Below are 17,291 nucleotides of genomic sequence, written 5' to 3' on the forward strand. Positions count from 1 at the left end.
TTTAATCAGGTAACAGATTAACTTACGATTAACTAGTATGTAATCTGGTACGGTATTAGAATGAATAAACATCGAAACTAGCAACGAAGTGTACTTTTATAGGTGCAATAAAGTTAAATAATGTAATAAACATTGGTTTTATTTTCATTACCTTCCTCATATATTATTAGCTCACTAGAAAACTTCTCATAGACACTTTTGTTGTAAATTTTAGTTCATAAACATCAACAGTTTAAATTAAACTGTATTCACATTTAAAAAAAAACTTCTAAGAATTTAACATTGAGTGTGGACTTCAATATTAAATGTAATATTAAATATTAATATTTAATATTACAAAATTTTAAATGAAATAACGTACAGATTGAAATGTTTTATTAATTTTCTACAACTAAAATAAAGTTATGTTTAGACATTGACTTCCTTATCAATAGGCTTATCATCCCACGCCCCCACTTCTAATAACACATCCTTCTTAGATTCAAAATATTCCTTGTACCACATAATGTGATCTTTCTTTTCCTGAGCTGTGTAGAATGGATTTTTGGAGAGACCAACGCACACTAATTCCATGAAATGTCTGATTGGCCCACGGCTGGGACACCAACCTTCTAAGTGGACATCTAAGAATATATGCTCAGAAAAGTGCACATTATTTTCATCTTCAAGTCCTAAAATAAACATAATCATGATCAGTTGCAAAGGTTATATTAGAAAAATATGTTAACTGAAAAGAAACATCTGCACAATTTTTTTTTTAAATGTACATAATTATTTATTGTACAGAATTATTTTCACAAACATGTAAAGCAATATACAATTAAATTTAATTAAAAAGATAAAATAACATGAAATGATGTAATAAAAAAAAACAGCTTTTCTCACTCTTCAATTATTGCCACAAGAGTAACTCATAAACATAAAAATTACAACATGTTACCTTGTTCATTATTAATGGGGAACTTCCAGACTTTCCCCTGCTCCGTCCACTGTATCATCTTCTGGAAGTAATTAGCAGGTTGTTGTAAGGTGGCTAGATCTAACTCCCTTTGGTTTAATCTGTCCCACATATCAAGCTTGGTACCATAGTTCTCTTCTTTTGCTTTAAATATACCCAAAGGTTCCCCACCAAATATATTGACTGCTGTGGCTTGGGGTAAGCTGAGACAAGGTAATGGAAATTAGTTAATCATATTTTAATCTAAAACATTAATTATGTGTGTCTATCTTACCTCTTTTTAACAAATTCTTTCCTATATGCAAATCTGGTTCTTGGGGCTTCTGTTCGTGCTCTCTCCACAAGTCGTTTAACTTGCTGCCCCCGAGTTTCTGTTTTGAAACCTTCATCACTTTCCTTTGTACGATCCACTTTCATTCCTACTAATAAGTCACTAGAAGAAAAATAAATAAATTAAAGGTACAGTAAGGTTGACTAAATACCTGTTGTTCGAGTTATAATATAGTATATAACTTCAAACTTTCGTGGTTTTTACTAATATAATGTTCGTAAGAAACGGGATTCTTACCACGATTAGGCTGTTTGAGCTCCATTATAATATAGTAATTTCCATAATAAAAGTATGTGGGACCTTAATTTAATTTACCAACCTTAAACTTGTAGAGGTCTGATTAATTTTGCCGAGAACCTTTGACAACAATTCAGCTTCAGTATGTTTCACATCTCCACCAATTGCTTGAGCAACTTCCTCTGCTGCTTTTGTAAGAGTCTCTTCTATAAAATTAAACAGATTAATTTATATTACGCATTAATAGCAAGGAATGTTTGAAGGAAGCTGTGAATATTATTTATTTTTCTTTGTACTTTTTACTCATATGAGATGTTTTGCTCTTACCTATTTTTTGTGTATTCTTTTCTACATCGTCGCCTTTTGGTTTCCGCTTTCTTTCAGGAGCAACAGTGAACTTTTCTTTATACTCGCTTTCGCTTATTTTAGGTGCTGCCATCATACTTTTGAGAAGAGCTTGAATTTTTTCTGTCGGGTTCTCAGAATTACTTTTATTTTGTACTTTATCATCTTTTTTTTCTATATTTGGTACTTTTCCATCCTTTTCTGGTGGAGTTTCAGACAAACATCTCACAATCAACCTAAAATCTCGTTTGAATTTTAGTCTGAAAATAAAATACATTGAGTGAATATGTGAAAACAAATATTAAGCAAAGATAAAGATTTGAAAATGTCAGAGAACGCTTTCGAACCTCGTTAACATATTGTTTTGTGGCTTATTACTATTAAAGGTTTACATTAAAAATGTATTTTGTAAATAGATTTTTGATTTATTTTTAAGAGGTTATGATAGTGATTGATGTACCGTTTTCCATAGAGAAAGAGCGGTGCGAGTGACAGATTACAAAATCGATTTTCTACTTCTTGTACAAACTATCGTTTTTTTTTTTTTCAAAAAGGATTTACCTTAACTTTTAACGATATTAAAATACACTGCTAATTACTACAAATATGTGACGAATTTTTCTGTTTTTATCGTGTCAGTTAAATTTTTATGGATGATGATGATTGATCACTGGTCACTGGATTATGACTCATGGTTCCGTTAATCCCCCTTGGTATATGTAAACTGTAATTAATTCTAACAAAGAATTTATATTTCTTTAGAACAAACTTCTTCATAATTATTTGTAGTAAACAACGTCAAAAACTACAAAAATAAAACGAGTTTTCATAAACTTACCTGAACAATCTTCCCTTCGGGGTGGATAACGAGTTAATTATAAAAATATAGATTCTGTTTTTTTCATGCAGAATAACACATCACGAAATGTTCTTGTAGCAGTGCTTTGGCTGTAGATAACAGACGGTTACTTTACATAAGTTTTTTAAAAAAATTGACTTTTAGAGAAATGTGATATTCCATTATAAATTGAAAATTATCGAAAACATATATTTACATGTATCAAGTAAATAGCACTGCATAGTAGAATAAATAAATACAATTTTAAAAGCCATAATGGCTCAGATAAAAAGATATACATAACGGCGAAAAAAAAAACCAATAAATTAAAGCTATTTCTCTTTATTTTTCTACTGTATACATTTATGTCATTTTTATATTACACTTTTTAAAAGGCACAACAAAATATTTCTAGTACAGATATTTCGGTAATTCTAGAAAAAAACTAAATAGATAATGTTATTGCTACAAAGTACAATGTAAAATGTACTGAAATTTATGAGCACTGGAAGACGAAATATACCCTTTTTTTATAACAAATTTTTAACTTAAGATTAAATTATGACTACAAATTCCGGTAGGCTCTATTTACTTAATATGACGGACTATCGGCACCATTCTTAGACAATATCTAAACGAAATTTAAACCTAAATTGACTTTTAATTTACAATAACATAATGTAAATGAATAAACAGTAAATCTATAAGTATGCCAAATAAAAACCATTTCAATGTAGTAAATGCTTTTGAGCAAATAAAGTCAAAATTTGTATGTCATTTTCCAAACAAAATATGTTGAAATCGTTTTATTGTTAGACAATATCATTTCAACTAAATATATCAATATTAACTTATAATTAAGATATTTAACATAAGTACACAATCGCTTGTGATGTTACCAATATACAAATGAAATCAAATATGGCACTTTGTTAGCAACATTTTGATGCACCGTTGGCAGTGAAAATTTATTTACAAATCAAACTATTTGTTAATTAAAAAACTGAAAAACCCGACTGACTGACACTCAGAGGAAAAGTAACAAAATTAATGACACCTAAATCATCAAAATCGTATCAGTCGTCAGCTACAGACGGTCACAACGAAATTTTACATTACCAGAGACAATCAGGTAAAAATGAAGTAATTTTACTCGGTTAAGTATCACTTTTCACAGCCATTAGGAACTAATTTTAATGAATCCGAAGTGAGTGAACCCGGGACGCAGCCATAGCGTTCTATTCTGTTCTCTCTGTGCGATGTTGACTGTATCACCTTTGTAGAGTCGTGCGAGTGTGTGAGTGGCGCATGAGATCTGCGAGTGGTCGAGAGCGCGCGAGCTCGTGTCGTCGCCTGTCGCACAAGTGCTCAGTAGACGAGGATCCTGGTTTGGCTGACGAGCCCATACGAAGTAACAGTTCGGCGCGTGTGTTAAATACACGATCTGGAAATAATCACGAATTGATAAGTACTATCGGGATATTTGGCGGTATTCCACATTAAAAGCGACAGTCGTTTGAACGTTTCTTAAGCAATGAGACGATGACGCGCAAACAATAACCAATAGGACGCAGGTTTAAAATTTAAGAAAGAAGACGTTCATTTATACACGAATAATTACTATCATTTTTAAGAAGGGGTGGAGTTTGCCTCGTTGCAAAGAACAAGACATTTTTCTGTAAGTAAAACACCACGAAGGGTCCTGACTGTAGATGAAAAAAAATTCTCTACGACAGGTGTACATCTGTAGAGTATAGATTATTATTATTATTTATGTTAGTTTATCCGCATTTGGATATAACTAAATGGAGGCGATAAAAGATGTAGCATCAAAATGTAATAAAATTGTCAGGATTTTAGACTAAGCGAAGTTAGGTATAAGGCGGATAAGAAGGCTTCTCTTACATTTAAATCATGTATGTATTTGTCACAATACAAATACAGTATTTGTGTGTTAGAGATTATTCATAACTTTATTAAAGCACGAGTCACACCTTGTCGGGATAAACTGATGCTAGCTATTGTTTCAATCATCTGTCCTGTTTAATATTTAGTGCTAGTGATGAATGACGAATTGGTTTTTTTCAATTTATTTCCCACGACTAGAACGGACTGAATCTAACGTGAATTTATGGGAATCATGAAATTTTAGAAATCACAAACATTTATAATTGCATTCTATGAAATAATAACTGTCGGTTTCTAAGACCGAAATCTCTGTGTAAAAAATATCGTCATCCCTGTCATTGTCTTAGACAAAATAGAGGTAGCAATATGTTTTAAACATAGATTTTCGTCTTAGAAACCCACGGTAAGGAATACAAAGGCAGATAACTAACCTGTGTGTAAATAAAGTACAGTCCAGATTCTTGAATGACGAAGTAGTTGGTGTTGAGTTCTATTTTGGTTTCGCTTCCTTTAGTGGACACCTCCAGGTCGCGCAGCCATGGACCCACGATTGCTGAGGAAAAAAAATATAATAAGCATTAAATGTTTTAAGAACCTTTCCTTAATCGATCTCAGAGACATGATAAGGGTAGATTGCAATAGTAAGTTTCGTTCAAGTAAATTTCGCAACAAATTTATGTTGATTCGTGAAATTACCAATTTTTTTTTACTTCATAATATTAGTGTAGAAGTTATTTTCGTTCAGAGCCTATTAATATATTAGTTCTTAGCCACGATTGGGATAAAAGACTTGAAAGTTAACATTTTTTATAAATTCATTAGTGTTACCTGATGTAACTTGTAACGATAGGCTTCGTTGTTTACACGATAAGCGGAAATCGTTAATGTAATCGCATAATTAAATAATTACTGACATTATGATCACTGGAGCTATATGAGTTGGCAACACTTGATATGCGAGCCCATACTACATGTTTGTATTTTATTCGATATATAGGATGTTTCAAAATTAAATTTTCAACAAAAGTTACAAATTTTCTTAAACCAAAATATGATCATTATAGAAAATTGTGTGTTTTAGATGACAAATAACTTTTATAATAAATATATTTTAAATAAAAAAATGACAATTTTTTTACTGTTTAAGACCTTTATCGGTGGCTAAAATGATGCATACCTCTTACTTTTACCACATAAAATTGTATAATTAAATCATAAGGAAAATCCGTTACTTTGTTCTGGATAAACATCTAGGTATGCCTCTAGACAACAGTTCTAAGAAAAAAATGATTTATCTTCTTTATTATATGTACAATTTTTAAGCGATTGTACTAATGAAGGTCGAGAGAAAGGAAAAACAACTCGACAGAACTCGGATCAATTTCTGTACTGAACGATAACATTAAAAATATACCATATGTATGTACATTAATTTTTTAGATATATATCTAAAAAGATCCTCAATGGCGGATTTATTGTAGAAGCGCTAGTAGGAAAAGATTCTCCACCGTGGAGATGACAATTGTACGCCCAATTGCGGCGTCGCAATTCCAGTTAAACTTGAACCTGATCTTATTGTCTTATGCCCTTTGCCTTAGGTATAACAATCTACAGAGACTCATTATTTAAACTCAGTAAACTGAGATTTAAAATCGTATATCAATAGTTTTTTTAAGTCCAAAGCAAAAACAATTCTATCTTATCGATTTAAATAACACTTAAAATGGAATATCCGAAGTAAGAAGTATGTAACTGAATTCATATTATCATCAGCTCACTATACGTCCCCACCGAGGGGCTCGGAGCCTACACTAAGTTAGGGGTGACTAGGCCATAGTCAACCACGCTGGCCAAGTGCGGGTTGACTTCACACATATCATTGAATTTCTACTCAGATATGTGCAGGTTGCATCACGATGTTTTCCTTCACCGTAAGAACGTCGGATAAATGTATACATATGTAAATCGAAAATCGAAAAACACATTGGTACATGACGGGATTCGAACCCAGGACCTGCAGATTGCAAGTCAAGTGCTTAACCCCTGAGCCACCGACGCTCTCAACTGAATTAATATGCAAAATAATAACATTGTATATATGTACGCAATTTAACATAGTTAATACGTAATAAACATAGTTACTATTATGATCCGACTATAGGAATTGTTATGAGAGTGTTTTCAAATGAGTCATATAAGACCCTATTCTTTGTACATTAAAATGTAATTTCGTTATTGATTTGTAATATCAAGAGAAGGGCTATAAATGTAATACTTGGTTTAAACTTTAAAGTACCTATTCCGATAGAATACGTCTATTTTGTACCACTTTTGAGTGCAGTACCCGTGATTTTACGGAATAATAAAATTATTGTTATATAAATTTTTTCAACGACAATGAAAGAGACGATTACATGCTTTTGTACGAATATTTTCTAAGTACAACAATAGATGGATGATAATTTAATTGGAATGGTATCAATGTGTCACATAACGGCGCGAACACTTTAAGATAACCTCAAAGTGGTTCTTTATTTTGCAATATAATAAATAACAATGCGATAGCCTTATATCTGAGTATATAAATTACTAGCTGTCGCCCGCGACTTCGTCCTCGCGGAATTCAAAAAATAAATCTATATATATAAAAGAAAGTTGTGTTAGTTACACTATTTATAACTCAAGAACGGCTGAATCGATTTGACTGAAAATTGGTGGGCAGGTAGCTTAGAACCAGGAAACGGACATAGGATAATTTTTTACCCCGTTTTCTATTTTTTACTCCGCGCGGACGGAGTCGCGGGTAAAAGCTAGTACTTAATAAGTAGCCTATGTGTTCTTCCAGACTATGTTCTACATCTGTGCCAAATTTTCATCAAGATCCGTTGAGCCGTTTCGGAGGTACCTTCAAACAAACACACATCCATCCATCCATCTAAACATTCGCATTTATAATATTAGTAAAGAAGTAAGATAGTAAGACGACCTAAGGTCGGGTTTTTGAAGTAAAACTGTGGGGAAACGATTGGTTTTGTTTTCGAGATGTATTAACCATTGGTATGCCTAAAAATAATAGCATAAGGTTGGGAGAAAATAAGACTAGAGTTAAGAGTAAAATTGAATTTCTTACTATAATGAGTTGTCACATTTTATAAAATCCCCTTGTAGACACTGATAAGTGACGGTGTCAAACGGCATTTTTGTTTATGATTAATTCCCGAACCATCACCAGTTTCTAAGGTTCTTTACAGAGCTACAATTTTTTTTTAGATAATAAATTCGTAATGTTTGTTTTTGAGACGTAAAATTTTAAATCTTTAGTTTGATACCTTAACCCCTGACATTAGTCTGACTGGAACTTTTATATCGTGCAGATTATCGAAAATATATTTTTATATGTTTTCAAAAGGTATTTTTAACAATATAATTAGCTGAATTATTAGAAAGCACGATAAAAGTATTTAACAAATGGCAACCCTATCGGACTGTTTATTATTGTTATTGTTGTGTTGTAAATTCTTGATAAGGACTAAAATGTTTGAGTGTTTGCGTCTATTACGAATTTAATCTTTGCAACTGGATCGTGTCAAGAGTTTTTTATTGAGCAGTTAGCAACTCAAGTTTCATTGCTCGACCTAAATATTTACAGCTTGACCATGTGAATTTGTACCTTAATTAAAAGCAAATGAATTTTTAACCGAGTCAGTAATTTTCGCGCCTAAAATGACCATAGACGAAAAAAAAAATAGTAAAAACTAAAATATTGATCATAGAAAATGTGAGGAAAACAATTTTTAAAATGCCTTTTTGTAAAAAAAAGAAAACTATTTTTAAATAATTGGTTAATGGTAATAATAATTAAAAAATCAATCTTTAAACGATTTTTAAACTGAAAATAAAGTTAACTTCTTTAGTTAGTAATTTATGTTTTTTAAACAATTCCATAGTCCACAATATATTCATTTTAACAACATTACATGCTTCAATTTATTTTAATTAAAATTAAATATTTTAATGCAAAATAATTCTCTAAACATGATAACTATGTATCATCTTATAAAACCTAATTATAAAACAAAAAGAAAGCATAAACATTTACATTCAAAACTTTATTTTAATGTTCACTATGTATATAGTATCCTTCTTAAAAAGATCAATAAAATTGTATCAATTTAAGTTTGGAATGCACATCTTTAATTAAAGACAGCTTTCCTTAAAAAGAACATCACAATAGTGTCTGGATGCTTGCATTTGTTAACAGATTAATTTCCATCTGAACCTTCATTTAAGCTTAATCAAGTATCAAGTTTGTATATTAAGATTAAGTTATTTATTCTGATTTGCACTTAATGTTGTATACAAAAGGTTGCAATTTGAATGGCTAAGTAAACATCCAAACAATGCATACAACTAGGACTTAGACATCCTGCAGTACACACATAAATTATCATGTAAATAACATATTTGTTGTGCTGTGAACACTACTCTGTGATATGTGAATGAATGGTCCAAACGTTATTTCAAACAAATGTAAACATTAATACAATGTAGTTACAGTTAATATTTATTTGTACATAATATTAGGAATTAAATATAATTTTAATACTGAGTATTTATTCTTTGTTACTTTATTTGTGATTCACCATAATAGTGGCGGTTAATCTTGCTATTCAAGTTGTCTTATAGAAAAAAAAAATGCTGAAGAAAGTAATTTGTGAATACTACAAATTTGATAGAAAGACTAAAAAAGGTATTAATACTATTTATTATTTAAAAGTAATGTAATTAATAAGTAGGTATGGACTTACCTTGAGACCCCATATTGACTTCCTTAATTGCTCCATTGAAGTGAACTACCAGAGGCTCTAAAATAGAACATTTTAAACATTTAAAATATATAAAAAAAACTTTAACATACTTCTAGAATAGATTTAAGTAAATATGTACCTTTTTGGAATGCTGCCATGTCGTAAACAGATGCTTTGTCTTCTTTTGAGTCTTTTTTACTGGAATCAACAAGCAACATGTCCTCCCCAAGGTCTTCAACATAGTATCTTCTGGCATTTGGTGATATGTCTCCTTTGGCAAAGTTCATACGCGGCTCGCGACCCTCCGCTCGCACTTGAGGCCGCATCCTCGACACCAGAGCACTGTGCATGGGTTTGTCTTCTACCACTACACCGTCTTTAAAGTTCTGAATTAAAAACTGTTCTCGCACCAATTCTATTTGCTTCCTCATCGATATCATCTCATTCCAGTAGTAAAACGCTACCGAACAACTAATTATCATACACACGACGCTAAGCAAGAAGTTCATTATGAACAAAAGTTTTATTTTCTTGGAAGACGCTATCGACAAAGTCGTATTTATATGCACTCCGACGTCTGCCGGTTTCTCTAAAAATACAACACAAATTATTTAACACGTAATTAATTTAAATTCTTTAAAGATAAATAAGCTATAGTCACCTGTTTTTAAATGTATCACAGTTCCATCTTTAACTTTTCTATCATTACTAGTATTCAAAAAAATATTCGCCGCACCTGGTGAGTTAAGAGGAACCCCCTCGCATAAGTTTATTTTTCTATCTGCGTCCATTATTATTGTTATGGTACAGCGTACTACTGTTTATGCAAAATATTAACGTGGGCGACGCCGTCCCTAAACAAAGGAAGTAAAGCTTATTAAAAGTTCGCACGGAGCGCACGATAACCGAGAGTTGATAACAAAAAACACATTACATACCAAAAATATTTCGTTTGCACTATATAAATTCACTAAAACTATATGTATTTAATTCAATTTTTAGTTTTTAAAAGTCTTAATTCTCTAAAAACCGGTCTCTTCTTTTACCAAAACAAACAAAAATGTAAATAACACAAGCGAAACTTTCAATTTGTTCGTTTTCTGACGGCCCACAATGGCGCGATCGTGCAGCTTGGCCGTCCGCTACTGGACTGTATGTCGTCGCGCCAAATTCAAACTGAGAGCCTGTGAAGGAGCGGTTATGTCGAGAACAAGAATATGGTCGCGCGCGGTACGTCACCGATTGCCCGTAGTCTGTGCTCTTAACTTTAACAATGAACGTAACGCTTTTATTGCTTTTGATAGAGTAAAATTGCAACCGTCAACAAATTTTGTGTAACAATAAACACATCCTTCGCATTAGGTACCTATCTATACCTTCGCACTAATTTTGTTGTACATATAATTTAGACAGATTAACATAAATTAAGACAGATTAATTAATTACTGTCGCCAGAGGTGATTTAAAATTAAATAATGTTATAATTATAATTTTCTATTGTTTAATTATTGAAATATTTGTACATTTACAACATATTTTTTATTTTTTTATATCCCGACAAATAATATTTATTTATCAACTTAAGTCTTAATAGTGCTAGAAAAAAAGCCATTATAAATTATTGAAATATTTATCATTATTCCGCCTTTTTTTTCATTAATTGTATGTTATAATATTATCTAAAATTTACTTCAAATCCGGAAAACCAAATTAGCCAGTAAAAGGATTTAGTTACAGAGATCAGTAAAAATGTACCTACTTCTTAGAATATCTATAATACCATCATCATTGTACATACAATCATTGTTGCTTATACCTGTTTATTGTTAAGGTGTTTGTTACACCTTACATTGCTCAGGTAGATTCCGTGAGAGAACGGAAAACGTAAGTATAATGTGTAAGAAGAAACGTACTACAATTTCAAATAATTCTGAATATTTGTCCGCACTAGTATTTCAAATAATTCCGAATATTCGTTCGCAACGCAGTGTGCTGAAATATAAAGTACCGGCGAATCCAAAAACAGATGCAATGCTTATGACTGGACCTATTACAGACCAGCTGCTTCCATTCCTTGCTCTATTAAGTGTCGCATCGTCTTTTAATAAATTTCTATCTTGGAATTTCTACTTTCGTGGTCCCAGTAAAACATACATTTATTCTTATAAATCTATTTGAAAAAATAAGATATACCATAAATCATAAATAAATGTAACAGTTGTATGTGGTATGGAATGTAAGCTCAAACGATAAAAAATATATTGTTAGACTAAAATTCTAATTTAGCGATTTATATTAAGCAGTTTATTAATGTCTACTTTGAATAAATAGAACAACATGATGTGGTTTTGCAAGTACATATCTATAAATAAAATTGACTCTGCCCCTTAAGTTACAGCAAGCAATATGCAAATATAACTTCAGAGATTCTATTCGCGGACACGTGCGAACTATTGAATGCTTTCAGATTTAGACTGGGCTTTGTAATAAAAAAAAAAAAAGTTTTAAATCTTTCTTCGGTCTTTCGATAGTTGTATGGTAAAAATAGACAAATAAATTATGAGTCAATACTTTAGCGATGTAATTCATTTTTTTATATCAAAAGGTAGCAAACGAGCAAACGGCCACCTGAATTCACCGAAATAGCGAGGCGACCGTTGCCTATAGACATCCGCAAATGCAGATGCGTTGCCTACCTTTAATCAACGGAGAAGGGGACGCAAAGAAAGAGGATATTTCTCCTTCCTATGCGTACCCTTTTCCGCCAAATCTACTTCCCCTTCCCATTCTTTCTTAATAAGAAAAGAGGGTGGGAAGGGAAAGAGGACTAAAATTATGCCTCCGGCATCACACTCATCAGACGAAACGCAGAATTGCTTCCACTTTACGCCTGTCTTTTGAGAGGTCGTGGTATTTCACTGGTTGATCATTCGTGCACCCAACAAATATTGTTGTTGCGGGATCTGCCACTGTAAAACAAAAAATATTAACTTATTTATGTGTATGTTTGACAAGAATTCGAGCTCTTAAACTCAAGCTATTAAATTAAAAGTAGTAAATAAAAAAACCAGTAATTTTTTTTTACCCATTTCTCTGGATTACGGACATAAGAGCACTGTGAGTGTTTGTACATAAGAGTAAGAGTGTGGCAGTTAGTGGATGTTACAGCAAATTATTAAAAGTTTATTATGGTTGTCGATGGTATAGTATAGTCAAAGATATTCCTGCAGCAGGGATAAATATCTTCGCGATCTCCGGCTACGCTGGTACTGGCTGACTGGATATTTTCGTCTTGTCTGGAACAGTATTCAATTCGCCTGTGCTATGCAGATGTACATATTTGAGATGTCTCTGCTCTTCTCGTTTGTGACTTCAGTAGTATCCATCTAAAGTTTGATGTTCAATGATATTGTTTAATTAAAAATTAGACAACGACTGCTATTATAATATTATAAACGGGAAGAAAAGACGATAACAATCTGCGTCACAAAGCTAGAAAAAAGAAACAAAATATTTTTTTCTTAGCAACTATGCATTTATCGTTTGCCAGAGTTTGACGAAAAACGGAAAAAGGTCAGGTTAACGAATACCGTTTGTACCATTAGTTACAATTAACAAGAGACTATATAATAGTAAATTAATTAGATTTTGTAACTTAATAATAGCGGCCGTATGCCTAAAGTACCTAGTTTTTGTGTCGCATGACCTTAATATGATTCAACTTATATTACACGTGCTGTCGAGCCACGGTTTGATGTAATGCCTCTATTATAGGACATCTAAATCTGCATTTATTGTTATAGCGCTTGTATATCAGCAGGTCAGGGAATTCAGAAAATTCAGCCACATCAAAAATATTCGTAAGTCTTTCAATCAGTTTGGTTAAAATACTTCAAAGCTTATGAGAAAACAATGTCATGATAAATAAAATATCGTTCGAAAGTGTGCCACTTTGTGCCTACTGAGAACGGCAGTTTTTCGTTACGCGGAAAACTTAATGATTCGCTTTTGTACCACAGACAAGAAAATAAGCTGAAAAATTGGAACTCACGTGAATCACCGCGTGACTGACTCATACAACTGGTATGTTTGAAAATTGCAAAGTATGCAACGAAATATTGATTTTATTGATGAATACATGTCTTTGTCGTTTTCATTGTTATGATACAATGCAATAACATTGTTATGTAGGAACAAAGAACGCTTTTAGTATATAGTACGGGTTAAAGTTCCAGGGATATTATCAAACTCAAGGTTGGTAAAACACAAAGTTGTATGGGAACATTTTTTATCGTCTGAGACTGGTGGTACAAATGTTTCTAACAGTTAAATAAATAAACAAAGAAATGTGTTCTTTTTTGGCACATACGAGAACTCTTATTGCCTAGGTATCAGTGTTTGATGAAGCTATATATCAAACATCTCATCAAATAACGTGAAGCATCCCATTCTATCAAATTATTTATTAAAAACGTAGATTTTGACCGTAAGATTGATCATTAACAGGACACTCAAGATTTTTTAAGGCATGATATGTGTGGTTTGACGTGTGCTCACACGAGGAAGTATTGTCGGTAGCTGGCGGCGGATGAGTAAGCCTGTCATTGCCCCTGCTGTGGCACACATACCGTTACGACAGTGTTTACATTTAGGTCATTCTCGCCACTATGACACGGTAAATTACAAAAAAATATCTATGACAATAACGTATCACGACCTTTATTTCATGCCTTCGTTTTTTGGCTCTTAAATTTAAATACGATCAAACTTATTTTGTAATGATTATTGATAAATTTAAGGAGGACTCTGGAATGCTTGTATTGGCTGACTACAAAAAATTCAAACTATTGGATCACGACAAAAAATCTTTGTATTATCTACACTGTTGTCAAAAACCGGTAAAACAACCTTAGTTTATAAGCTCCAATTCGTGTCTGCGGATAGACAAAGACCAAGGTGGTGTGGCGACCAATTTTTACTTTTCTCTAAATTTGAGAAGTTTTTTCTAAGAATTTGAGAGAAGAGTCTTTATATAAATTAAAGTCTTTTCTATTTATAACATTAAAATAAGAAAGAAAATGTGAAAGTGTGTCGTCTCGTACAACATTGTGTTCTTATTTTAATCCTTCTTATAACTACGCGGAAATAATTTGAGTACTTCTTATTTGGAGTTCGAGGAAATTGACGACGTGACGACCATACACGCCTTCTGTACGAAGAAAGCAAATTCATGACATTCTTCGAGCTTACTATGGCGCTTATCTAATTTACGAGCAATTGTTATGCAATTGTTTTTGGTATGCTATGTTTGGATGTTTGCCATTCATGTGTACTACGTTTATTATTTTTAGCTGACTTCAAAAAGAAGGAGGTTATCAATTCGACTGTATTTTTTTTATGTGTGTTACTGCGAATCTCCGCCCCTGGTGATCCGATTTTGATAAAAATTATTTCAATCGAAAGGAAGTGCTTGCAGATGGGTCCCTTTTTTTTTAATAACTAGAAGACTAGTAGATTTTGAATATAGCTTCAAAATTTGTTGCAAAAATTAGGGACGTTTTTGCTTTCAGCGCTTACGTAGGCTAAACTATAGGACCTACATAAAAATGATGTATGGCGAATTGTAGCTCTTTAAATGTGCTAAATAAAAGTCTGCGATAGCATATATCTATCTTTTATAGTTTTCTCACAATAACCATTTTTTTCTTTATATAAATTATGATGTTGGTGATGATGTCAAATGGTTGGTTGTTCAATGAATGATTAAGTATACATTCACAGTACTTATGCATTTGACTTGCTATTTTTCCTGCATCAAATTATTCTTCTTTTAAACGCCATTGTTCGCTAAGCACCTTCTGATATGTTTATGATCAAAACAAATTTTAGACACAAATCAAGACAGTGTTTTGTTATTTTTAATTTGGTAAGTCGAGGTATGTTTCTGTGCATACGGTATGCAAGTGGTATTAAAAAAAAATTAATATTAGCGTCACTAACATATGGTAGCGGTGCGCGAATTATTGTGAAAAACGGTTGAATGAACTGAGATGGGTTACGCTTTTATAATGCAGCAGCATCTCTTATGAAATTATAAAACCACACGTATATGCATTATAAGGATTGTGTCTTTTTCGTCACTTCGAAATATATAATTATTACAAAATATTCTTATAAAATTCTATTGAATTGGTTTGGTTAAGTTTCTGACATATATAAGTCAATTTATCAAACAGAAACGATTTTTGTAATTTTTTAGTATGGTAACCTTAACTGTATATGACCTAAACTAAGTTTACTTAATGTGTCAATAAAGTTTAAATAATCGAATTGTAAATTACCTATTTTGCTAACGGACTTATACATGTATGAATTTCCTTTTCGAGTATAGGCGAAAAAACTATACTATTGTTTGACTGAGTCCTTGTATTTAGCCTAATTTTGATCAATGGCTAAATTAGTTATTACCTATACAGTGAATAAACGCTCTAGATTGAGATAAAGTGGCCATAAAGCTTTATTAATGAATGAATATTGATAAAATTAAGGTTTTAAGTTCGTTCATAAAATTGTTATATTATAATACAAGACTAGCGTAAAGTGTAACTGCAGATTTGCACGCGCAAATTATTTTTGAAGTACGTGAGTAAACACACGATGGTCTGTTGTTTTTCAATAAAACGAGGATTATTGATGTTAATAATAATAAAATTGATTATAGTGGCATTATTTTGACCCCTTAAAATAATCAATGACTGTGTTATTAACAATGTGTCATATGATTTTAGCAAAACATTGGTCGATAAGTTTTCTTTCCTAATAAAATCGAATTCTGGATTCGAGGAAAATTTACATTCTTTTCTGTAGAGTTTTTAAGGTTTTTGTTTTGTTTTAGAACGTGTCAGTTATTTTTAAAGATCTCAATTTCGAAAGGAGGTTACGAATTTGGCCGCTTTAAACAAGGATTTTAAACCGTTATCGGAGGTTCATTGTGAAGACCGTTATTAACGTGGTCTTGTTATGTGGGACAGTGAAATTTATTCTTAGAATAATGAACTACGTATTCAACGTCTAGACGAAACGGTATCGATACGAGAGGCTGAGAAGATGATCACGTTACAATATTGTAATACGTAATATATATGTTATATGTTTATAGGTGAGTACTATCTCACAGTCTGTACATTAATTTCTGGCAGAGTTATACCAAGAAGGTATAAGTAAAAGTATTCTTTGAGCCCACCTTGCACTCACCTGCACTGACATGCGTTCGAAACTGAACACGAACCTCTATAAAGTTTGAATCTTATAATACAAATCACAGGTTTACCGCAAATCGTGTTACAATTAGTTTAGTGTTTTTTCAAAAATGAACATAAACCGAATACTTACTTTTCCTAAGAAAAAAATCAAGCATCTTTGTCCACGGATTCAAGAACATTACAATTTGGGTAATTCCTGGTTATTGAAGCAAACACCTGCGACTTAACAGGTGCTATTTCCCGAGCATTGGGGGACGAGGATATTGCAGGTAAAAATAATGTACCTGCAATATTCGTTGGGTATTTTATACAAGCGACAAACAAAGGTTACTATTAAGATTAAAAAGTATATTCCAAAAATAAGTTCGTTAAATCTACACTCAGGTGAAATAAGTTTTAAATATTGAGATTATAAAATACTTTTACATTGTAATCTGCAATTAACAATTATAAATAGTAATTTTTATTCAGTAAAAGTGAATTCGTATTTATCCCTAATACGATCTAGGTCGATTTTGTATATGGTACATCATCATGTTCTCACCATGTCCTTATCCCACTTTAAGAGCGATTGTTTACCAGGTTTTCGTCATGCAAATCGGTT

At 32.0% G+C, this 17,291-nt stretch overlaps 2 protein-coding genes across 3 annotated transcripts; both read right to left on the minus strand.

Moving 5' to 3' along the window:
- Positions 1 to 377: 377 nt before the first annotated feature.
- Positions 378 to 2,317, minus strand: LOC106719025 (28S ribosomal protein S31, mitochondrial). The gene is made up of 6 exons (XM_014513260.2): positions 2,219 to 2,317; positions 1,854 to 2,131; positions 1,609 to 1,732; positions 1,233 to 1,391; positions 941 to 1,161; positions 378 to 671 (listed from the first exon to the last, which is right to left on the minus strand). Exons 1-6 carry the CDS (start codon positions 2,227 to 2,229, stop codon positions 409 to 411), a joined length of 1,056 nt encoding a protein of 351 aa, XP_014368746.2. The 5' UTR covers positions 2,230 to 2,317; the 3' UTR covers positions 378 to 408.
- Positions 2,318 to 3,140: 823 nt separating this feature from the next.
- On the minus strand, positions 3,141 to 10,582 carry LOC106719024. 2 transcript variants are annotated; one of them, XM_014513259.2, is made up of 6 exons: positions 10,364 to 10,582; positions 10,162 to 10,279; positions 9,565 to 10,014; positions 9,426 to 9,482; positions 5,049 to 5,170; positions 3,141 to 4,153 (listed from the first exon to the last, which is right to left on the minus strand). In XM_014513259.2, exons 2-6 carry the CDS (start codon positions 10,214 to 10,216, stop codon positions 3,890 to 3,892), a joined length of 948 nt encoding a protein of 315 aa, XP_014368745.2. In that variant the 5' UTR covers positions 10,217 to 10,279; positions 10,364 to 10,582; the 3' UTR covers positions 3,141 to 3,889. The 2 variants fall into 2 exon arrangements, with proteins under 2 accessions (XP_014368745.2, XP_014368744.2); XM_014513258.2 differs by having other exon boundaries at positions 10,087 to 10,279.
- Between the last annotated feature and the right edge of the window lie 6,709 nt (positions 10,583 to 17,291).

Source organism: Papilio machaon, chromosome 2, assembly GCF_912999745.1.
Source record: "Papilio machaon chromosome 2, ilPapMach1.1, whole genome shotgun sequence".
NCBI lineage: Eukaryota > Metazoa > Arthropoda > Insecta > Lepidoptera > Papilionidae > Papilio > Papilio machaon.